This window comes from Cannabis sativa, chromosome 3 (assembly GCF_029168945.1).
Source record: "Cannabis sativa cultivar Pink pepper isolate KNU-18-1 chromosome 3, ASM2916894v1, whole genome shotgun sequence".
Taxonomy (NCBI): domain Eukaryota; kingdom Viridiplantae; phylum Streptophyta; class Magnoliopsida; order Rosales; family Cannabaceae; genus Cannabis; species Cannabis sativa.
The window spans coordinates 42,325,775-42,349,326 of NC_083603.1; the positions used below are offsets into that span (position 1 = coordinate 42,325,775).

At 33.2% G+C, this 23,552-nt stretch overlaps 2 protein-coding genes and 2 long non-coding RNA genes across 5 annotated transcripts; 1 reads left to right on the plus strand and 3 right to left on the minus strand.

Annotated features, from left to right (window-relative positions):
* The first annotated feature begins 4,483 nt into the window (after window positions 1-4,483).
* On the plus strand, window positions 4,484-22,922 carry LOC115710338 (uncharacterized). Its single transcript, XM_061111166.1, has 14 exons — window positions 4,484-4,677; window positions 4,784-5,086; window positions 5,203-5,223; window positions 5,305-5,512; window positions 5,957-6,038; window positions 6,130-6,238; window positions 20,476-21,027; window positions 21,124-21,423; window positions 21,516-21,536; window positions 21,618-21,825; window positions 21,908-21,989; window positions 22,075-22,183; window positions 22,294-22,413; window positions 22,497-22,922. The coding sequence occupies exons 1-14, from the start codon at window positions 4,516-4,518 to the stop codon at window positions 22,719-22,721; spliced, it is 2,502 nt and encodes an 833-aa protein (XP_060967149.1). The 5' UTR covers window positions 4,484-4,515; the 3' UTR covers window positions 22,722-22,922.
* LOC133035357 (uncharacterized) lies at window positions 6,530-7,750 on the minus strand. The gene is made up of 3 exons (XR_009686608.1): window positions 7,572-7,750; window positions 6,793-7,309; window positions 6,530-6,744 (listed from the first exon to the last, which is right to left on the minus strand). It is a non-coding gene; the product is annotated as an uncharacterized LOC133035357 (long non-coding RNA).
* On the minus strand, window positions 11,633-17,481 carry LOC115709920 (uncharacterized). 2 transcript variants are annotated; one of them, XM_030638180.2, is made up of 6 exons: window positions 17,114-17,481; window positions 16,649-16,711; window positions 16,332-16,429; window positions 12,313-12,412; window positions 12,025-12,207; window positions 11,633-11,929 (listed from the first exon to the last, which is right to left on the minus strand). In XM_030638180.2, the coding sequence occupies exons 2-6, from the start codon at window positions 16,703-16,705 to the stop codon at window positions 11,807-11,809; spliced, it is 561 nt and encodes a 186-aa protein (XP_030494040.1). In that variant the 5' UTR covers window positions 16,706-16,711; window positions 17,114-17,481; the 3' UTR covers window positions 11,633-11,806. The 2 variants fall into 2 exon arrangements, with proteins under 2 accessions (XP_030494040.1, XP_030494039.1); XM_030638179.2 differs by having other exon boundaries at window positions 16,649-16,716.
* On the minus strand, window positions 20,607-23,330 carry LOC133035358 (uncharacterized). Its single transcript, XR_009686609.1, has 2 exons — window positions 23,055-23,330; window positions 20,607-21,401 (listed from the first exon to the last, which is right to left on the minus strand). It is a non-coding gene; the product is annotated as an uncharacterized LOC133035358 (long non-coding RNA).
* Window positions 23,331-23,552: the final 222 nt, after the last annotated feature.

A 23,552-nucleotide genomic window follows, 5' to 3' on the forward strand; every position in this document is an offset into this window, starting at 1 on the left:
GAGAGAAGGTATCAAAGAAATCTAGCCCTTCTTGTTGCGTGTAACCTTGCGCAACAAGACGAGCCTTTAGTCTTTCTATGCTCCCATCACTATGGTATTTAATTTTATAAATCCAGCGACATCCTATGGCTCTTTTGTTGGCTGGAAGAGGAACTATAGACCAAGTTTTGTTATCTGAAAGAGCCTTTAATTCGCATTGCATGGCTTCCAACCAAGCCAAGGTTTGTATGGCTTCAAAGTAAGATCTTGGCTCTTTGGTGGACGACACTGCAAGTATGAAAGCTTTGTGAGTTTCAGACAAGTTAGAATATGAAATGAATTTATCAATTTTATGTGGAGTAGAAGAATGGTCTTGGATGAGTGAGTAGCACTCAAAATCTCTCAAGTAGCCTGGTGGTTTGGATTGTCTGCTGGATCTTCTTGGCAGTTCCTGTGTTGTTTGTTGTGGTGAAACTGTTGGTGTAGGTAAAGTTTCTGGTGTAACCGTGGTGTCAGGTGCATGTTGAGATGAAGTTTCTGGTGCACCAGTGGGAGTAGGAGCTGTTTGTGTTTGATCTGAGTTAAGACTGAGATCGTCTATGTGATGGGCATCATTGAAGTCATTGCTAGTACCTGTAGGATACTCACAGCCAGGTAAGTCATTTGTCACAGAATGAGGAAGTATAGTTAGAGAAAAAGGATCTATGTTAGCATTCTCATTATTGAGCTTTTGAAATGGATAAATGTTTTCATGAAACACAACATTTCGAGATACAAACATTTGTTTATTATTGATATCATAGAGTTTGTAACCTTTTACACCTTGAGGGTACCCCATAAAGACACAAGTACGGGCTCTTGGGGAGAATTTATTTCTCTGATTTGATAAAGTTGAGGCAAAAACCAGACATCCGAATGACCTTAGATGTTGGTAATTAGGTAACTTATCAAAAAGTAACTCATATGGGGTTTTGTTATTCAGCAAAGGAGTAGGAATTCGATTTATTAGATAGGCAGCGGTTAATACACACTCACTCCAGAATTTAATGGGGATACGAGACTGGAAATAAAGAGATCGAGCTACATTTAGAAGGTGCTGATGTTTTCGTTCAGCAATGGCATTTTGCTCAGGCGTTTCAACACACGAAAACTCATGCAAAATGCCGTGTTTAGAAAACAGATCCTTAAACACCAGCTCTGGTGCATTATCCGAACGGAAAACTTTAAAAACCTGCTTGAATTGGGTTTGAACATAGGTCAGAAATTGAGGTAAAATGAAGCTGACATCCGATTTGTGTTGCATTAAAAATATCCAAGTGAATCTAGAAAAATCATCAACTAAAGTCAAAAAATATCTGTGATTTGTGTGTGATACAACATGATATGGCCCCCAAACATCACAATGAACAATATCAAAAACTTTATTAGAAACCGTATTGCTATTAGGAAATGGGAGTTTTCTTTGTTTAGCAATAGGACAAATATAGCAAGGGGAAGTTTTATGTAAATCAGATGTGTTACAACTGAGAGTATTCTTAAGCAAATTCAGGCGTTTATTGGATAAATGTCCAAGCCGTGAGTGCCAAACTTCAGCTGAGACAGAGAAGACTTGAGATTGACTTGGCGTAGTATCAAGAATGTATAAATCTTTGATATTACTACCTCTTCCAATCGTCTTCTTGCTGGTTTTGTCCTGCATTATAAACTCATCAGCAGTGAAATAAAAGGAAATAGGTGAATTTTTAGTGAGGTAACTTACAGAGATGATATTGTATTTGAAATGTGGGGCATATAAAACATTAGTCAATATAATGTTGTTTTGTAGAACAACAGATCCACTTTGATTCACAGTAACACTATCATTGTTTGGAAGAATTAATTTGGTTGGTGTTGTCTTACATATACATTGAAACATTTTAATATCAGAACATATGTGTCTAGTTGCTCCCGTGTCCACTATCCAGGAATTCAGAAAAGGAGAAATAGAATGGTGTGACAGAATGATACCTGTATTACCTGCTGAAGTACTAGAATCATTACCATTCATACCATTAGTTTGAGAGGCGAGTAAGTTGAGTAGTTGCTGGTACTGAGCCGAGGAAAGCTGAGGGAGAATCGCATGATTTTCTGATGCAGCAGAGTTGTTTTCTTCCCCAGTTTGCACCTGGTTTGCAGCAGCCTCCTTAGATCTGTTTTGCTTGTTAAATCCCGGGGGATATCCATGGATTTTATAGCATTTTTCAATGGTATGGCCGTGTATATTGCAGTGAGTACAGTATGGACGATTTCTTTTAGGAGGATGGGATTTTCCGGATTGATTATCATCCTTTTGGTTCCCTCTTTTGTCCCCTTGGAAGGCAAATGCCATGGCAGAGTTATTGTTGTTGTTGTTTGAGGTAGTTCCCCTTTGATGTTCTTCTTGAGTAACTAGATGAAATACACGATTTATTTCAGGCAAAGGGTCCATGAGAAGGATGCTACCTCTAACTTGCGAGAAAGAATCCGAGAGTCCCATCAAGAATGACATGATGTACTCCATGTGGTAGTGGTCTTGAATTCTCTTGACTCCTCCACAAGTGCATCCATTACAAGTGCATGATGGCCTGTAATTGGTTAGTTCTTCCCATATAGTTTTAAGCTTAGTAAAGTATATGCTAATGGTCTGATTTTCTTGCTTAAGATTCATGAGATCTTTTCTCAAATTGTATATATGAGGACCATTTTTCTGATGGAAACGGGTCTTTAGATCATTCCAAATACCCGATGCACATTCATCATAAAGAATACTTGAAGAGATTTCCTTGGAAACCGAATTCAAGATCCAAGAAATCACAATGTTATTATTACGATACCAAGCATTGTAAAGATTTTGATCAGAAATAGAGGGTTTAGGAATAGAACCGTCGAGGAATCCGATTTTGTTCTTGACAGAAATTGCGAGCTGCATTGCCCTGCTCCATGAGACATAGTTGTCTTGTCCAGTAAGTGGTTGAGACACCAAAGCATTCCCTGGGTTGTCACCATGGTGAAGAAAGAAAGGGCTGGCTGGATCCTCCAATGGATTCTTGATGGAAGTGATTTGAAGACCTTGATTAGCTCGATTTGAGGGATTTCCAAGATCTGCGACTTCAGAAGGAACACTGGTTTGAGTTTCGTCTGTAGCCATTGAGTGGAATCAATGTACAGAGAAGGAAGAAGATCGGAGAAGATGACCGTGAAATACACAGCGATGCCGGAGAAAGGAAACACGACAGCTGGGAGGATCGGACGGGAAAGCCTATCTTTCCCGCTCTGATACCATATTGAGAAAACTGAGATGAACGTTTTGACAGAGAAGAGAGAATTCTTAATTGATGAGAACAGAGGAGAGGTCAGCTATATATATAGCCTTGGACCTCATTACAACCGACTCAAAGAAACAACAACATAACAGACTCAACTTAAATTAACTAACTAACTACTGACACTAACCGAAATGCCTAAAGGGATAAAACAACCTATATGTACACTAACCACTTAACATAATATACTGGGAAACAATAATATACTGGGAAACAGAATATACTAATTAATATACTAAGTAACCAGTAACCATCAGTAACCAGTAACTTAATAAAAACTTCAAGGATTTGAATTTGTAAGTAAGTCCAACCTTGGCTTAGTAAAATTGCCAAGAAAACTTGTAAACTAAATGTTATATTGAATGTGTAATAATACAGTAATGTAGGATAAGCATATAGGCTATTAAAATTCATGTATTAATTTTGAACATGTATAAGAATTTTATTTTAATATGAACTTTTCAATCATGTTGGTCACATAGATTGAGATATGTTTTTTTTTTTTCACATTTGTTGTGATAGTTTGTACTCGCAAGTGCAAGTATCGTTTACAAGTAATAGACTCACCAAGAGTGAGGTCAATCCTACGATGATTGTAATTAAGTACGTTAAAATTAAACTTTTACTTCTATTTGGTTAAATAAAAATTAAGAATAGGTTAAAACTAGAAAATAATAAAACCAGTGAAAGGAGAAACAATTTAAAGAAATTAACCGTTAATAAAATTAAGGTTTCGATTTCAATTGTATCTATTGTATATGACTTAATATGTTCTTATAAGTCAAGTACCAAATTCACAAATATTAACTTTGTTATTAATATATTCCCCAATAAATTTATTAAGTCCAAGAATTCACATTATTGTATAATTGTATATAAATATAAACAAACCTGCTTATGTGATGCTAAAACTTCCTTGGTGTAAAAATTGGTTCAGTAGACACATCATCTAGCCTTTTCTGGGACTAAAACTTAACCTTTGAACATGTTACATATACGAGCTTTTCATGAACAATCAATGTAGCACCAAGATAATTTAAATACAAAGTGATAATTAGTATTCTAAATCCTAATAGGATTATATTCAAAATCATAATAGGATTACAGTATTCTCTTTCCTATAAATACACATAATATTTACATTAATCCACTTCAAAACGAATTCAATACCTTTTAATCTAGAATAATAAAAACCATGACTTCATTGCTGCATATAATCTCTGTTCTAATCGTGCTCTCCTTCTCTTCAGTACCATTTTGCTTAGGTAGAACTACTACCTCAACAACTACTTATGTAGTTGAAAATTTTAACCCAAACAATAATAAGTCTGTTATAAACTACACTTATGATACTCAGGTACGATTACCATTTTGATATAATAAACAACTTTTATACTTATATTATTATTATTATCATTAGTCTTTGTGTTGAATATGTACTCATTATACTTATATTTACGTAGGCTTTTACTAGGGCATGGCAGAAAGCATGCTCTACCAAAGGAAGAGTAATTTTGGTGGTTCCAAAAGAGAAAAAGTATCACCTCAAGCCTATAAAATTCGGTGGTCCATGCCAATTCGAGCAACTTAATTTTGAAATTCTTGGAACAATAGTTGCATCTAATGAGCAATCAGATTATGGTGAATATGGTAGTCGATGGCTCATTTTTGACAATGTCAAAAATTTACTAGTCCAAGGTGGTGGTACCTTAGATGGCTATGGTGATATATGGTGGAACAAACCATGCAAAATGAACAAATCTCAAGTAAGTAATCACTTATTATATTATTACCATCAATTTAATTTTTTTTTAGAGTAATATATATTTTTCTTTCTAATATTAAAACGTAACTAACTTTTTCTTTCTTAAATATTTTTCAGCTGTGTAAACAAGCGCCAACGGTAAGTATTTGCACCTAATTACATCTATTTTTTTGTTTTGTATTTATATTTATTTTATTAATATAATTAAATATTTTACAGGCTATAACTTTTCATAATTGTGAGAATTTGGTAGTGAGAAACTTAAAAGTACGAAATGCACAACAAACACATATATCATTTAATCATTGTAGAAATGTTAAAGCTTCACATCTAACAATAAGTGCATCAGAAAATAGTCCCAGTACTAATGGAATATATGTTTCACATACTGAAGATATTAACATCTCACATTCTGTTATTGGAACTGGTCAGTATACATTTTTATTTATATTATTATTATTAAATTTAATTTTATTATTTATTTTTATTGCGATTCAGTTTAAATATGAGAAAAACTATGGTACTTACTAATATTAAACATTTTAAAAAGATTTAGAAACAATTTTTTTAATCTCTATTTATTTTTTTGAAAAAAATGCATTTTAAAATATATTTTTAACAATTTAAACCTTTTTAATTAAAAATAAATAAAATAACGTAAACCAGCTCAAAACTCTTTCCTTTATTTCTTCTTAACGTTTATCTCTCCTGCATATATAAAACCAAATGTTGGAAAGAGTATATTGTATTTTTCACTAATCTTATTATATATTTAAGAAGAAACACATATTAATAAAAGAAAATTAATACAATATTAATCAATTTTTTATTTTCCAAACAATATAGATGTCACTAATTATAAATTCTTCAGGTGCGGACTGCATCTCAATTAAGAGTGGAACTAAAAAAGTAAGAGCTTCAGATATAACTTGTGGACCAGGTTATGGGATAAGGTAATAAATACAAAATAATATATATTTATATAATTATGTTTATTTGACTTTAATAATTTGATGACTAACATTAATAACTTATATTGTAAAGCATTGGAGACTTGGGTTCGGGAAACTCTGAAGCTCATGTTACAGACGTGATTGTAGATAGAGCTAATTTTTATGAAACTAAATTTGGAGTTAGAATAAAAACTGTTCAGGTAATTAATATTATATATATTTATATACACAATTAATTATCAATATTAGAACATATATATTATATCATACTATAAAGTGATTTTGATGTTGTTTAACTAATAATTGCAGGGTGGTTCAGGAAGTGCAAGCAATATCAGATTTAAAAATATTCAAATGAATAATGTTGAGAACCCCATTGTAATAGAACAAAACTACTGTGACCAAAGTAAAAAGCTTTGCAAACAACAGGGCTCATCATCATCGGCAGTTCAAGTTAGTAAAGTGTCTTTTGAAAACATTAAGGGTACAAGTGTAACCAAAGAAGCTATTAAATTGGACTGCAGTGAGAGTTTTCCTTGCAAAGACATTAAAATGGAAAATGTTCACTTCACATACTATAAAAACCAAGGCCATACCAAAGCTGTGTGCCAAAATGTGGAATTCACTCGTTTTAGAGATGTTATTCCAAGCTGTGATTCTGATACCATTGACCACCAAAAGCCTCAGCCACAGACACAGCCAAAGCCTCAACCGAAGCCTCAACCTAAGCCTCAGCCAAAGCCTCAACCTCAACCTCAACCGAAGCCTCAGCCAAAGCCTCAGCCTAAGCCTAAGCCTCGATCTCACCCAATGCCAAGGCCTGTGCCAGTTCAAAAACGAGGAGTTATTAATGTTGATGATTTTGGAGCAAAAGGAAGGGGCCAAGATGACACGATGGTATGTATATGTTCAAACTAAAGTAGTATAACATTATTGACAAAATGTTTCAAAGTTTGAAAAGACCTGTTGTTGTTGTTGTTGTTGTTGTTGCAGGCATTTGAGAAGGCATGGCAGAAGGCTTGTTCATCTAATGTTCCTATTGTACTAGTGGTGCCTTCTCAAAACACCTATCTTGTTAAGCCAATTGTGTTCCGCGGTCCATGCAAATCCAAAGTTACAGTTCAGATTGATGGGACTATAGAAGCACCCTCCGATCCATCAGACTACAATGGACACGAAAGCAACTGGCTTATGTTTGAAAATATTAATGATTTAGTAGTCCAAGGTGGTGGAACCATTAACGGTAATGGAAATTCTTGGTGGAAGCTCTCCTGCAACATTGATACATCACTCGTAAGTACTACTCAATAATATATATATATGCTTATATACTCCACACACATATATACTAATCATGTTTTGTTTTTTTCTTTGTTGATTTTCAGCCATGCAAGCCAGCACCAACCGTAAGTTCATTAACACCATTGCCTTTTTTCTTATGTATAATAATTAGAGTTCGATTAATATTGTTATTTTGTTGACAACAGGGTTTAACTTTTTCAAATTGTAACAACTTGGTGGTGAGAGATTTACATGTAAAAGACTGCCAACAAATGCAAGTCATGTTTGTGAATTGCAACACAGTCATGGCTTTCAATCTCACAGTCACTGCACCAGGCGATAGTCCCAACACTGATGGAATCCATGTAACACGTTGTGTGAACATGGACATCTCTAACTCTGTCATTGGAACAGGTATACATACATACATACATAACACTACATATTGATAACTCTATGAAAATAGAGTTATTTAACTCTTTTGTGCATTAAATTAGCTTTGTTCTCAAGTATTTTTAGTTTATTTTAGTGACTTTTATTTGTTTTTTTTAGTTTTGCATAAATATTAATTTTAGTATTTTGAAATTAGTTTTTATTAATTTTCTTAATTTTTATTTGTTTATTTAGTCTCCCAATTAATTAAATACAATTATGTGTGGTGTTGTAGGAATTTAAATATAAAATTGGCATTTAGTATTATGGGCCATGATGTTGGACAAAAAAGACAAAACAAAAAAAAAAGGCCCAAAGGAAAAATTTGGGCAGCCCGTGACTTTATTTTGAATGAGAAAAAACATTAAATAGAATTATATATATATATGATAAAAGGCAAAGGGGAGGCGTGACTGGAGGAATAGAAAAGGAGGCGGCTGGTGGACTCCAGGGACACCTACAACAATCAAAGAGAAAAAAAAATGAAGAAAAGGGAAAGAGAAAAATGAAGAAAAAGAAGAAAAAGAAAGAGAGAGAGAGAGAGAGAGAGAGAGAGAGAGAGAGAGAGAGAGAGAGAGAGTTTTATTTAGGGTTTTAATTTAGCATTTTTATTTAGAGATTGGCAAAAATTAAGAGGAAGAAGAAGAGAAATTTGGAAGAGGAACTTGGAGTATTGTGACAAGCTCCAAATGGGTTTTTATTTCTATATCTCTTTTCTTTTAAACTTTGTAATTTTTGCACAATTCTTTATGAGTTAATTTTTATTTTGCTAGAATTATTTTGTTGACTTAAATTGTGATTTGGTATTTTATTGCTATGTTTAGTGAATTGGTTTTGTTCATTCAAGAGTGTTTATTGTGCAATTGCTTACTTTTGCTTGATCACCATTAGTAAGTAGTAGCTAATCTTGATTTTGGAAAAAATAGGGTTAGTGGAATTGCTTGAATGATGCATGAATATCAACTTGGAAAAGTGTGATTTGTAAATAGCATAGGAATGTGTTATTTACCTTGTATGACTTGAAGGAATTGTGCTTAAATTAGTATTCTTAAAATTAATTGGGCATAGGAATATGTTAATTAATTAGAGAATCAAACCATAAACACTTTGGAAAAAGGATTATGACATTTTAAATTCCTAGTTGACATTATCAATTTACAACGATACTCGTTAGCACCATTATATCAACTTTGCATTTTTAGGCCAATTTAATAATTCTAGCTTGTTTTCTTCATAGTTTGTGTTTGTTAATTTTTTACATATTCTCATCACTTTATTTTATTTTTGTTGAAACCAATTTGTGAGTAATTAGTTTTATAAATTAATTTCCAATTTTCAATCCCTGTGGAGACGATACTCGATTTATCACTTTATTACTTGTTACGATTGCGTACACTTGCGTATACAATTTTCACAACACATATATATAATGAAAGTTAAATTCATATATTTATTTCTAATGCATGTGTGCAATGTTGTAGGTGATGATTGCATATCTATCGTAAGTGGATCCCGAAATGTTACAGCCTACGTACATAACTCCGTGGACACAGTCACGGAATCAGGTAAATAATATAGTTGTTATGTACTCATAATTTGTTTTTTTTCATAGTATGGTAAATGTGATTAATTTACTGTGATAATTGCAGTATTGGAAGTTTGGGAGCTGGACATGCAGAAGCTCATGTTTCTGATATATTCGTCCGCAGAGCTAAATTTTTCGAAACCACTAATGGAGTTCGAATTAAGACTTGGCAGGTGCGTATATATATATATATATATATATATAAGTGAAACTATTTGTGTGTATTCAGTATGTAACTATCTTTCTATAATAACATAAAAAAACAAACAATAATTTTTATGTAAACAATAATGCAGGGAGGTAAAGGAGATGCTAGAAATATTAAATTTCAAGACATAGAGATGCATAATGTGCAGAACCCAATCATAATCGATCAAAATTATTGTGATCGTCGTAGAATGGTCTGCAGACAAGAGGTGCGTAATAAACAACATAGTAAGTTTGTGACATATATATTTGATCTTAATAATTTTAATAAATGTGTATTTTTGTGAATATATATAGGAATCTACGGTTCAAGTGAGTGATGTGTTGTACCAAAACATTAAAGGTACAAGTGCCACTCAAGTTGCCATAATGTTCGATTGTAGTCAGAGTCATGAATGTGAAAATATTATATTACAAGATGTCGAGCTACAACTACCCCAACATAGAGCACATGCTGAAGCTTTGTGCAACAATGTGGACCTCACTCATATTGGACGTGTTACTCCTCTGTGTCCAAATTAGGATTATTAGTCATTAATTTTATTTTTTTATTCGTTTGTATCTTAGTTTTCATTTGGTTCTTTATTTTTAAACACATGATCGAACTAATACCAAAATGAACTTGTGTAACTATTTTTTGTTAAATGTTAATGTCAGTTATGATCCCTAAACTATAAAATCATCATATTTAATGATTACTTTCAAATAATGTATCATATTTTACTGTATAAACTTTGCATTATTTTTTCAGAAAGAATTCACATTATTGTATAATTGTATATAAATATAAACAAACTTGCTTATGTGATGCTCTAACTTCCTTAGAGTAAAAATTGATTCAGTAGACACTTCTGAGACTAAAACCTTTGAATATGTTACACATACGAGCTTTTCATGAACAATCAATGTAGCACTAAGATCTTTTTTACTTGGGGAATTTGAGAAATTCTACATTTGATGCCAATTTTAAAGATATTTAATCTCCTACAATTGCGATATACATATATATATACTACATATATAGAAGATGAAAAGAGAAAGTAATTAGTAAATTAAGAAAAATAGTAGCTTCATCATCACTATCATGGTTTGAGATGGAGGAGACGTCAGAATCGATAGTGTGACACAAATTCAATAGATAGGTTTTGAATAATAATGAAGCAAATTTTTTTTGACAATAATTGTTCATTTTTTGGTATTTTTTTTTACTTTTAATAAGTTTATAATACATAAATAACAATAAAAAATTATTATCATAACAATATGAAGTCAATACTAATATTCTACCTAATGTTATTCACAAATATCAATATTTCGTCCAAAAAATTATATATTATGTATATGTAAATAATTACATAGATTTGTTTAGTTTGGTTTAGTTGAATTTAAAAGTAAAGATTGTGGTTTATATGATTACCTAATATGTATGAATGTACAATGGTAGAATTTTTTTTTCATGTTTACTATTTCTTATTACATGATATTTTAATTATAACCCTTAATTCAATTTAATCCGATGGTTAGAAAATGATGTTAGAAATTGCGCAAAGAACTTGTCTATCAAACCTATAAGAAAAGCACAGTACAATCAAGAAGGGTTTAGGTAGCATCTTACATTTTTTTTACATTATCGATGTAAGTTATAAATAATATTTTTATTGTGAGGAACATGAGTTGGTTTTTGGGATTCAACGGTTTGAGGAGAGGCTATTTGATGTGCGTCAACCTTTCTGATGCGCCTTCTCCTCCGGTGAGGGGAAAGGACCTCTGTCATTGTGCTAGTTTGAGCAGCCAGAGACAGGAAGAAGAGAGAATGGTTATGAGAGAGGGTTGTTATGTTAGGCAGTAGAGATAAAAAGGAGGTCAGAGACACAACTAGGAAATTAGAGTTTAAAAAAGAAAGAAAAAAATAATTTTTTTTCTCTAAAACTATTATTTTTTATTTTATTTTTAAATATTAAAATAGACAATTAAAAATGACACTTAATATCTAAAAATAAATAAACATAACAAAGTACTAACATAACACAGATTGAAGGATTTTACCATTAAAAATGAGTTTGAGAGTTAATTTCTAACCAAGTGAAACTTTTGGGAATTGATCACATTTTACTCTTTTATTATTTAACTCATCATTAAACAAAAGATAAATTTCTTATATTTAAAATAATCTCTTCCAATTCAAGGGTGTTGACACGTAAAAATAGAAGAGAAAATATTCAATCTTTTGGTTTCTACCGAATGAATATACAATTTACTTATTTTACTCATCATCTTTGTAGGGGTATTCTTCTGGAACTTGCTTTATGAGTTTTACTTGCAACTCAAATGCATCATCACCTCGAAGCATATCCCGCGCCCAAGTGATTTCAGTCTTCATCGACACCTGAAAATAATCGATTAAAAACGCATGCAGATATTCAAGCACGTAATAATGCATGATGCGAGCGAACGATCGATGAAGAAGATGGAAGAGCTCACCATTTCTAAGGCTCCTCTAATGACTCCACTTAAGATGTTGCAGTAATACAGACCCTGACAATTATCAGGAAGCTCAACGAAATCTACCAAAGGATTGTCCTCCAAAACAATACTGCAGCATGTTCCATCAGCATCCCAGTTCGTCACGGATGCAGTGACTCCCAAGAACATCTTAAAGCCAACCTGTAGTCAAAGGAACCATTAGTACGGAGAAGACAAACATGCAGAAGAAGAACAAACCAACTCTTACTATCACAGGGTAGGTTAAACATGGAGATAATGATTTACCTTTGCAATAACTTCAGCCGTTTCTTTGAAGTCAACACAACTGGACACATTCGACTTTGCCAGGAACTCGTCAACCAGACGAATGCCAATATTATAGCCCCTACAGTTCAACAAAACAGGTAAGTGTTAGGCCTCCTATCAGCTTCACATACTTAGGGGATTACATTTGTATTGCTCGTCAAGTGAATAGAGGGACCTTTCTTGTAATTGTGAGTGGTAGGAAAAGGTTTATTATGGCTGTTAGTGTGAGAGTGTGACTCATGCATGTATATTGAGATTTCTCTCTGCATCAAGGTCCGAAAGGAAACCACTATCCTTTTCTGTTATTGCTTTCCCTTTCGAGAAATATAATGTAAAACCATGGCTGAAATGGCTTGGTTTACCTACTGCTCTACTGCTTTATTTTCCAGTTACTGATTTATATGTTTTTTTTCTACTGCTACTGAATTCTGTTCTTAGGAAGATTGGATCATAACATTTGGTATCAAAGCTGTTTGATCTTGGTGAACGCCGAATACCAGGAGTAACAAGATAAAATGAATCAAATGAAAATCTAAATGAAAGAAAAAGAAAAATGGTATCATAACTAGATAGTAGATACGAATCACAAACCAAAAAGGGGATAGGGTGAAATTGGTTGACGCTACGGACTTAATTGGAAAGAGCAACTTACCACTCGCGAGCATGGGTTGTGTGTTATCACCGAAAAGCTGAATTTAATTCTTCAAGGCCAGGACGCAGATTGCTATGAAGATGATGGATGGACCCCGAAGTCCAGCCAACAAGAGCCCGTGTGGTGCGCCAACAAGCAGTTCATGGGGCAGGAATCTACAAAGTCATTTCCCTACACTACAAGAGCTGGAAATTATCAACGATTTCCTTCCCCTAAGGAAATATCTATATAGTACTCCAGGTATAGTGATTGGAGACAGTTAAGGGCAGCTATCACCATTGAAAGGAGTGCAATATGATATTGAATGTTGGTGGGCAATCCATAACACTTAAAGGGTGATCTGTCCCGACATAACATTCAAGTCGATGATTACTCTTCAACACGAAGAAGAAGGGGTTCAGGTCAAGTTGGGCAATGCCAAAGTGTCTTCAAAAGATAATACAACAAATCACTCACTAGTCGGCTTGTTACAAAAGCACTTAGTGGTGTTCGACATACCTGCCTCCATTCAAGAATTGTGAGGTTTTCTGGGCCATCATAAATTTGTGGCAGGTTATGAGAGTATTGCTCGTCCCCTTATTAATCAAGTGAAGAAGGATCAGTTTTATTGTTACGCATAGGCCACAAAAGTTTTTTGCCAATTGCAAGTACTTTACATATTTTGGCTCTTCCCAACTTTTTTAAGGCTTTTGTGGCTGAGATGGATGCCTCGGGATATGGTTTAGGCATTTTCCTCATGCAAGAGGGTAATCGATCACCTATTTCATCCAAGTATTGAAGCCTTGGGCACACAAGTCCATCTATGAGAAAGAACTGGTGACAACCGTTTTTGCTGTCCTTAAGTGGCATCCATACTTGGCGAAATTTTGTGGTGAAAACAAATTAAAAAAGTCTGAAGTACCTTCTTGAGCAGCGAGCTCTCACTACGGAGAAATAAGACATGGGTAATTAAGTTGTTGGAATTTGGCTTTGAGATAAATTATCAGCCTGCTAGGGGTAATCATGTTGCTGATGCTCTATCCCATATGCCTCCGGTGGAGTTTACCGCGCTTACTACCACATCTTGGCTAGATTGGAGTGTTATGTCACAAGAAATCAGCTAAGACAACTTTTATCCAAATATTCGCTAATTTGGAGCAAGGTGATAGTGCTCAAGGGTTCTCTTTCGAGCATGAGAAGCCAATCTATAAAGCCAAGATAATTGCTAATTTAGAGCAAGGTAATAGTGTTCTGGTGTTCTCTTTTGACCACAAGAAGCTTGTCGGCCACTTCTACTTTGATTTCTCAATTTTTAAAGGAATATCATTGCTCTCCCATTGGGGACACTAAGATGACAATCACAAATACTAGCAACTAGAAGGGGATGTGTATAGGGTTGAAATAAAGAAGGTTGTGGTAGACTCTGTTTAGAACTGTGTGGTTAACCAACGAAATAAATATACAACCATGTCAGGATTTCTCCTCTCTCACCCGAAAAGTTGCTCTATATAGGCTGGATAGTTGTCAGCCACTTATACTTTGATTCTCAGTTTTTAAAGAAATATCATTGCTCTCACGTTGGGGGACAATAAGGTGAGACTCACGCATACTAGCGACTAGCATGGGATGTGTATTGGGTTGGAATAAAAGAGGTTGTGGTAGACTTTGTTAATAACTGTGAGGTTTGCCAACAAAATAAATATAGAACCATGTCTCTAGCGGGATTCCTCCAGTCCCTCTTGTCATCCAAGCAAGTTCAAGATGACTTAATGTTTGCCTAAATAGGAGGGAGTTGACACCACCTTCGTGGTGGTGGACTATTTGAGTAAGTATAATCATTTCATTCCACTTCAACACCCATTCACAGCTAAAGTGGTCAAGCTCCATGGAGAGCCTGCTCTATTATTTTGGATCAAGACCGAGTGTTTCTCAATCATTTTTGGCAAAGTTGTTCCATCCCCAAGGAACAAAACTCGAGCATAGAACAACATATCAACTGCAAACTGATTAACAGACTAAGTCGTCAATTGTTTCTTGGAAATTTACCTTCGTTGCTTGGCTTCGAATAAGCCTTGAGTGTGGGTTAAGTTGCTTTCCCGAGCAGAATATTGGTACAATATTTCTCTCCACACTTCTCTGGGTTGTTCTCCTTTCAAGGTGCTTCATGGTCGTGAGCCCCATCCTTTGTTTGTTGTACTACAAGGATTACTGATGTAGTGGTTGTGGACCAACTATTGGAGGATCAAGACACTTTTCTCAATGATTAGAGGATGCACTTGTTGCGAGCTTGGAAAAAGATGAAAGCCAACGCTGATCTGTCTCTTTGCCATGTTGATTTTGAGAAGTTGACTCGGTTTATGTCACGTTGTGCCCCTATCGATAGAGCACGCTTGCATGTTGAAAGAATGAGAAGTTGGTTGCCCATTTCTATGGGTTTAAGACACACTGATGAATTGGCAAGGCAACGTATAGCTTAGAGCTGCCAGCTACTTCATCTGTCCATCCAATATTCCATGTTTCTTAACTTCGAGCAACTCACAGCATCACCAACTCTTCCCCGACAGTGCCACCTCATCTCATTGTTGACCTTGAGTTGCAGGTGACTCAAGAGATTGTTGGATGTGAGCTTCCAGGCACAGTTCTCAGCTTGGAGGTTCCAATTCAGCGGCAAGACCTGCCAACCTTTAAAGCTGCATGAGAACAATTTGAGAGTATACGAACACAACTTCCAAAATTTCACCTTGAGGACAAGGTGAAGGATTTGGGAGGGGGTGGCATACTCTAGGAGGGTCAAGGGTGCTTAAGTGTTACTTTTATATGACTTGTGACGTGTGTTGAGTGAGGGACCTTTTTCGTAGTTGTGAGTGGTAGAAAAGTGTTCATTATGTTAGTGTGAGAGTGTGAGTCGTGCATGTATTTTTATTTTTATTTTTTTGGTAAGGGTGAGTCATGCATATATTGGGATTGCATTCCGCATCAAGGTCCAAAAGGACCACTAGCCTTTTCTATTATTGCTTTCCCTTTTGAGAAATACAATGAAAATTCATGGCTAAAATGATTTAGTTTTCCTACTGCTCAATTTTACAGCTACTGTTTTATTGTTTTTTTTACTACTGTTTCTTGCTGAAATCTGTTCTCAGGAAGATTTGCACACAACAATTGCATTCAATTGAAACATGCAGATAGAACGACAGATTGTTCCCATGTAGGGAAGAAAGAAAGCATTATTCAGCAACACCAAAAAGCATCTAATATGGGCATTGAATTGAAACTAGTAAACTAAGAATACACAAAATCATACTAAACAAGAACAGCATCATCAAAACAATAAACAATATAATTTGACGTGATTGAATAAAATCATTACATTTGATCAAGCTGTTTGTTGACCTCTTCAACCTCCTCCAGATCCGTAAGCAACTGGCGCACAATGGCACCATACGTCAGGGTAAATAGCTCCGCATTCTGCATCCATTTTCAATAGGTCAAACCCAGAATGAGATCTCAAGATAAAGAGAAAACTCTTACTCTTAGGTCATTTTAGTCAAATAAGTAAAATTAAATCCCCACCCTCTCTCAAAAAACAAAAACAAAAGTTTGGTAAATCAGATAAATTCATAAACGATAGCACCGAAAAGGGAAAGAAATAAAATCAACAAAGACCGAGGAAAGGTTTATGCTTACCACGCGATCAACACTAGCGAAAATGGCATCACCAGAACGAGGAGCGACAGGAGCCATGAAAATCTGAGCTATATATGTAAAATTAGCAAATAATTATCAATATATAATGAAAAATAATCAACATGGAAAATGCAGTGTGTCTTTAGAAGAAAATAATTACTCTTCACTGAAAATTTGCTGAAATCTGAGAAGTGAAAGACAAGAAAGAAAAGAAGAGCGATTTCAGCAAGCAAATCAGTTTAGTGCAGAGTTTTCATGTTTTCTAATTCCCCAGAAAATCATAAAAATACTCTCAATTCAGTTCAAAGATGATTCAGAAGTAATTATTGCAAAAACAACATTCATTCAGGTTAGTGATTGTTACAGAAAAAAAAAAGGAAAATTAAACATCTTGTCATTGATGTGAAATCGAATCAAATTATCCATCTTCGTGCTAATAAGAGAAAAGCAAGGCAAGATCTATACCAGTGAGTGAAGGCGCCTTTATGAGGAAGTGTGGGTGATAGATGTATTGAGCAGCAACGTCGCCGGCACCCCAGAGTAAGCCGGAGCTGATGAACTGGGTTTTCTGGAGCGAACTGACTTCCACAGTCCTTGAAATTTTGCTGGAAAATGAAAACCCGATTCAAAACAGAGTTGAGATGAGAATGGTAAAGTGGGTCTGAACTGAATCTGAAATCGATTTTCGATTTAGGTCTGAACAAATTTAGGGATTTTCCAATTTGGGATTCATTCATTTCAGGCGTTAATTAGGACATTTACAGTCTAAACCGGGTCGGATCAAGCCCGATCCGACATAAAAATTACCGGATCTGAGTACATTATCTTTTACTTCTCCTTTGCTTTGAGTATATTATCTTTTTCTTTTTTTTTTTTTTTTTGAATTATTATCTTTTTCTTTTAATTAGGTTAACTAGATGTTTTTTTTGTTAGGAGATTTGTTTTTTTTTTTTTTTTTTTGAGAAAAAGCGTTTAAATTATAAATTCAAATAGTTAGACCTCGCGGTCGTTACACAATATATTGTTAGGTACAACCGAAACAGGGATAGACCCAAACACCTGATGAGCAAACGCCCATCTAGCCACATTGTGAGCGGCAAAGTTACAAGATCTACTAATAAAAGCAAAGTTTACGTTCATTATCTTTTGTATTATTATTATTTAAAGATTATCTAAATTATTTAATACGTAATTTATGTTATATTAAAAAGATAATTTTCAATCAAAAAAATTATATAATTACATTTGTATTATAAATGTTTAAATATAAATTAAAAATAATCCTAGTAGAATTAGTATTCTCTTTTTCCTATAAATATACAAGATTACATAATTAAATTCCATAACTTCTCATTTTCATCAAGCTAGCTTTATACTGCAAAACAATCATACAATCGTGAATTTATTAAATTCTGTGCTGCATACTACTTTTATTAGCATTCTTATAATTTTTTCCTTCATCTCACTTTGTAATGGTAGACCTACTACTACTACTTACGTAGTCCAAGATTTTAATCCCAATAATAACAAATCTATCATCAATTATAGTTATGATAGTCAGGTATAATTTTATTTTATAATTATCATTTTGATATTGCAAACAGTCTTACATAATTTAGTAAATACCTACTTATTTTATATATTTTTACACAGGCATTTACGAGAGCATGGGAGAAAGCATGCTCTACGAGAGGAAATGTAATTTTAGTGGTTCCAAAAGAGAAAAAGTATCACATTAAACCTATAAAATTCCAAGGTCCATGCAAATTTGAGCAACTTAATTTTGAAATTCTTGGAACTATAGTTGCATCAATTTGAGCAATCGGATTATGGTAAGTATGGAAGCCAATGGCTCATCTTTGACAATGTAAAAAATTTACTAGTCCAAGGTGGTGGAATCATTCATGCAAAATGAATAAATCTCAAGTAAGTAATTAATCATTATATTATTTATATATATATTAATGATATGTACTTACAAAATAGGCATAAAATTACATATTTTGTGTTCACATATCATTAATTTTTTTAATATTAAAAATATATCTAACTTTTCTTTTTCTTGAATATTTTTTAGCCTTGTAAACAAGCGCCCACAGTAAGTTATTTGCACCCTACATACTATTTTTTTGGGAATTTATATTTATTTTATTAATAGAATTGATACGTATATATTGTGTGTATTAATTTAATTGTGTATTTTACAGGCTATAACTTTTCATAATTGTGAGAAGTTGGTAGTGAGAAATTTAAAAGTGTGAAATGCACAACAAACACATATGGTTTTTACTCATGGTAAAAATGTTAAAGTTTCACATCTGACAATAAGTGCATCAGAAAATAGTTCCAATACTAATGGAATTTATATTTCACATACGGAGGATATTGACATCTCCAAGGGCCCGTTTGGTACGCAGCACTGGATTAGATTAGACAGGCTAATTTGTCCAATCCAGTGTTTGGGCATGTTAGAAGTCTGGATAACTAATCCAGTTAAGCTCATCTGTCTGGGATTATTTATCCCGTCCAGCAGGGTGAGATAAATAATCCCATGCATGTGAGATTTTTTTTATCGTTTTTTTAATTTAAATTTTATTAATATATTTTAAATTTAATTAGAATTTAAAGGAAATAATTATCACACATTTATTTATACATTTTTTTTATCAAAAACTTATTCATTAAAATTAGTGAAAATGTATAATTTTGAATTATTATACATAAGTTTTTAAAATTTAGAATATTATTAATTAAATAATAGTTAGAAAGAAAAAATGACAATAAAATTATATATTATTTTTAAATTACTAAAAAATTTATATAAATATTTTAAAAAATTAATATTTATATTAAATTAGTGTTTAAGATAAACAATTTTATATTATTCAAGTATTTTTGTTTTACTATTTTAATTATTTATTAAATAAAAAATATGACAAAATATTTGATTATATATTTATGATATATTCTTAATTATATATAATATATTATTTTTTTTTTGCTACGAATTATTTATTTATATTTATTTATTATTATATATTTTAATTTTAATTTATTATTATATGTTTTTATTTAATTTAAGTTTTTTTTTTTTCTAAAAGGAAATAAATAAAATAGTCCAGTCCATTCTTAAACCAAACACAGGATTACTTTCAGCATAATCCAATCTTGTCCAGTCCAATCCAGTCCAATCCTGCGTACCAAACGGGCCCCAAAAGTATTATTGGAACAGGTGTGTATACATATTTATTTATATTATTATTATTAAATTTTATTCTTATTATAATTATTAATTATTGTGTTACTATTCAAATTTGAAAATGAGAAGAAGTGTACTACTTAATATTGAGCTTTCTTTCTTTCATTTCTTTTTTAAAAAAGAATATATCTCTATCTTTTTTCTCTTTTAATTTTTTGAAAATATACATAATGTAATCACTAATGCAATGTGTAACTCTATTTTTTATTATAAATTTTTAAGGTGCGGACTGTATGTCAATTAAAAGTGGAACTAAAAAAGTAAGAGCATCAGATATAACGTGTGGACCAGGTTATGGGATAAGGTAATACATATAAAATGATAAATATTCATATAGCTATATTTATTTTACTTTAATTTAATGACATTGGAGACTTGGGTTCAGGAAACTCAGAAGCTCATGTCACAGACGTGTTTATAGACAGAGCCAACTTTTATGAAACTAAATTTGGAGTTCGAATAAAGACTGTTCAGGTAATTATTAATATTATACATACACAATTAATTATCATTAAAACATATTATATTATACTAAGTGATTTTGATGTTGTTTAACTAATAATTGCAGGGTGGTTCAGGAAGTGCAAGCAATATTAGATTTAAAAATATTCAAATGAATAATGTTGAGAACCCCATTGTAATAGAACAAAACTACTGTGACCAAAGTAAAAAGCTTTGCAAACAACAGGGCTCATCATCGGCAGTTCAAGTTAGTGAAGTGTCTTTTGAAAACATTAAGGGTACAAGTGTAATGAAAGAAGCTATTAAATTGGACTGCAGTGAGAGTTTTCCTTGCAAAGACATTAAAATGGAAAATGTTCACTTCACATACTATAAAAACCAAGGCCATACCAAAGCTGTGTGCCAAAATGTCGAATTCACTCGTTTTAGAGATATTATTCCAAGCTGTGATTCTGATACCATTGACCACCGAAAGCCTCAGCCACAGACACAGCCAAAGCCTCAACTGAAGCCTCAACCTCAACCGCCTCAGCCTAAGCCTCAGCCTAAGCCTAAGCCTCGATCTCAACCAAAGCCAAGGCCTGTGCCAGTTCAAAAACGAGGAGTTATTAATGTTGATGATTTTGGAGCAAAAGGAAGGGGCCAAGATGACACGATGGTATGTATATGTTCAAACTAAAGTAGTATAACATTATTGACAAAATGTTTCAAAGTTTGAAAAGACCTGTTGTTGTTGTTGTTGTTGTTGTTGCAGGCATTTGAGAAGGCATGGCAGAAGGCTTGTTCATCTAATGTTCCTATTGTACTAGTGGTGCCTTCTCAAAACACCTATCTTGTTAAGCCAATTGTGTTCCGCGGTCCATGCAAATCCAAAGTTACAGTTCAGATTGATGGGACTATAGAAGCACCCTCCGATCCATCAGACTACAATGGACACGAAAGCAACTGGCTTATGTTTGAAAATATTAATGATTTAGTAGTCCAAGGTGGTGGAACCATTAACGGTAATGGAAATTCTTGGTGGAAGCTCTCCTGCAACATTGATACATCACTCGTAAGTACTACTCAATAATATATATATATGCTTATATACTCCACACACATATATACTAATCATGTTTTGTTTTTTTCTTTGTTGATTTTCAGCCATGCAAGCCAGCACCAACCGTAAGTTCATTAACACCATTGCCTTTTTTCTTATGTATAATAATTAGAGTTCGATTAATATTGTTATTTTGTTGACAACAGGGTTTAACTTTTTCAAATTGTAACAACTTGGTGGTGAGAGATTTACATGTAAAAGACTGCCAACAAATGCAAGTCATGTTTGTGAATTGCAACACAGTCATGGCTTTCAATCTCACAGTCACTGCACCAGGCGATAGTCCCAACACTGATGGAATCCATGTAACACGTTGTGAGAACATGGACATCTCTAACTCTGTCATTGGAACAGGTATACATACATACATACATAACACTACATATAATGAAAAGTTAAATTTATATATTTATTTCTAATGTGTGCAATGTTGTAGGTGATGATTGCATATCTATTGTGAGCGGATCCCGAAATGTGACAGCCACAGATATAACTTGTGGACCTGGTCACGGAATCAGGTAAATAATATAGTTGTTTTGTACCTCATAATTTATTTTGTTTCATAGTATAGTAAATGTGATTAATTTACTGTGATAACTGCAGTATTGGAAGTTTGGGAGCTGGACATGCAGAAGCACATGTTTCTGATATATTCGTCCACAGAGCTAAGTTTTACGAAACCACCAATGGAGTTCGAATTAAGACTTGGCAGGTGCGTATACATATAAGTGAAACTAATTGTGTGTATTCAGTATATGTACCTATCTTTCTATAATAACATAAAAAACAAACAATAATTTTTTTATGTAAACAATAATGCAGGGAGGTAAAGGAGAGGCCAGGAATATAAAATTTCAAGACATAGAACTGCATAATGTGCAGAACCCAATTATAATCGATCAAAATTATTGTGATCGTCGTAGAATGGTCTGCAAACAAGAGGTGCGTAATAAACAACATAGTAAATTAGTGACATATATTTGATCTTAATTATAATAAATGTGTATTTGTGTGAATATATATAGGAATCTACGGTTCAAGTAAGTGATGTGTTGTACCAAAACATTAAAGGTACAAGTGCCACTCAAGTGGCCATAATGTTCGACTGTAGTGAGAGTCATGAATGTGAAAGAATTATATTACAAGATGTCGAGCTACAACTACACCAACATAGAGCACATGCTGAAGCTTTGTGCAACAATGCGGACCTCACTCATATTGGACATATTACTCCTCTGTGTCCAAATTAGGATTATTAGTCATTAATTTTTTTAATTCGTTTGTATCTTAGTTTTCATTTGGTTCTTTATTTTTAAACACCTGAACTAATGGGAATATTTTATGAAACTATGCAAAAATGAACTTGTGTGAGCATTATTAAGAATTTGTAACCATTTTTTTTGATCCCTAAACTATAAAAGTATCATATTTAAGTTCATGATCACTTTCAAATAGTGTCATTTTACTGCATAAACTTTGGAATTTTTCCACCGAAAAAGGAATTCACAAGTATGATTTTAGGTGGTGAATGAACCATTAATTGGAAAGAGAAAAACTGTAAAACTATATAAATATAAACAAACCTGTTTATAATTAACTGAGTTTTCTTCAGTTGAAGTCGTTCTCCTTAGGAATAGCCGACATCTCTGTTTTAGTTGAGTACCATTTGTTTTCAAAAGCAGCCTTCAGTTGCAAAAGTAAAACCTCTTAATGAATGACACACAATTAATAGCAAAATAAGTATAAACTGCAAAACAAATACTTAAAATAAGAAGAAAGTGATACATAATTTCAGCTAGGCTGTTAAACTAAAAAAGGAAATTTAAACTGAGGAAAGAAACAAAGTCAGCTTAGTAGGGAATTACCTGGAATGTGACAAAGGCATTCCCATGGCTGCTTTTTTCAACAATGAGTTTGTTGAGCTAATTTCAAGGACATTACTCTCTGTATATACATAATCTCCTGTTATTTATTTTTTCATTTTTTTGAAAGATTATTTGTTTAGCTTTTTATCATTGGGATGACAAAAATTTCCGCCGAACGTCTGTTTATGATAACGAAAAACTATTAATTTACAGTGC

Coding starts and splice junctions, on each gene's coding strand:
- LOC115710338 (XM_061111166.1), top strand. CDS start 4,516: ATGACTTCATTGCTGCATATAATCTCTGTTCTAATCGTGCTCTCCTTC. Junction 21,826..21,907: donor TAACTCTGTCATTGGAACAG/GTATACATACAT, acceptor GCAATGTTGTAG/GTGATGATTGCATATCTATT. Junction 21,990..22,074: donor GGACCTGGTCACGGAATCAG/GTAAATAATATA, acceptor TGATAACTGCAG/TATTGGAAGTTTGGGAGCTG.
- LOC115709920 (XM_030638180.2), bottom strand. CDS start 16,705: ATGGCTCCTGTCGCTCCTCGTTCTGGTGATGCCATTTTCGCTAGTGTT. Junction 12,413..16,331: donor AACAAACAGCTTGATCAAAT/GTAATGATTTTA, acceptor GTTGAACTGTAG/GGGCTATAATATTGGCATTC. Junction 11,930..12,024: donor TTAGAGGAGCCTTAGAAATG/GTGAGCTCTTCC, acceptor GATTATTTTCAG/GTGTCGATGAAGACTGAAAT.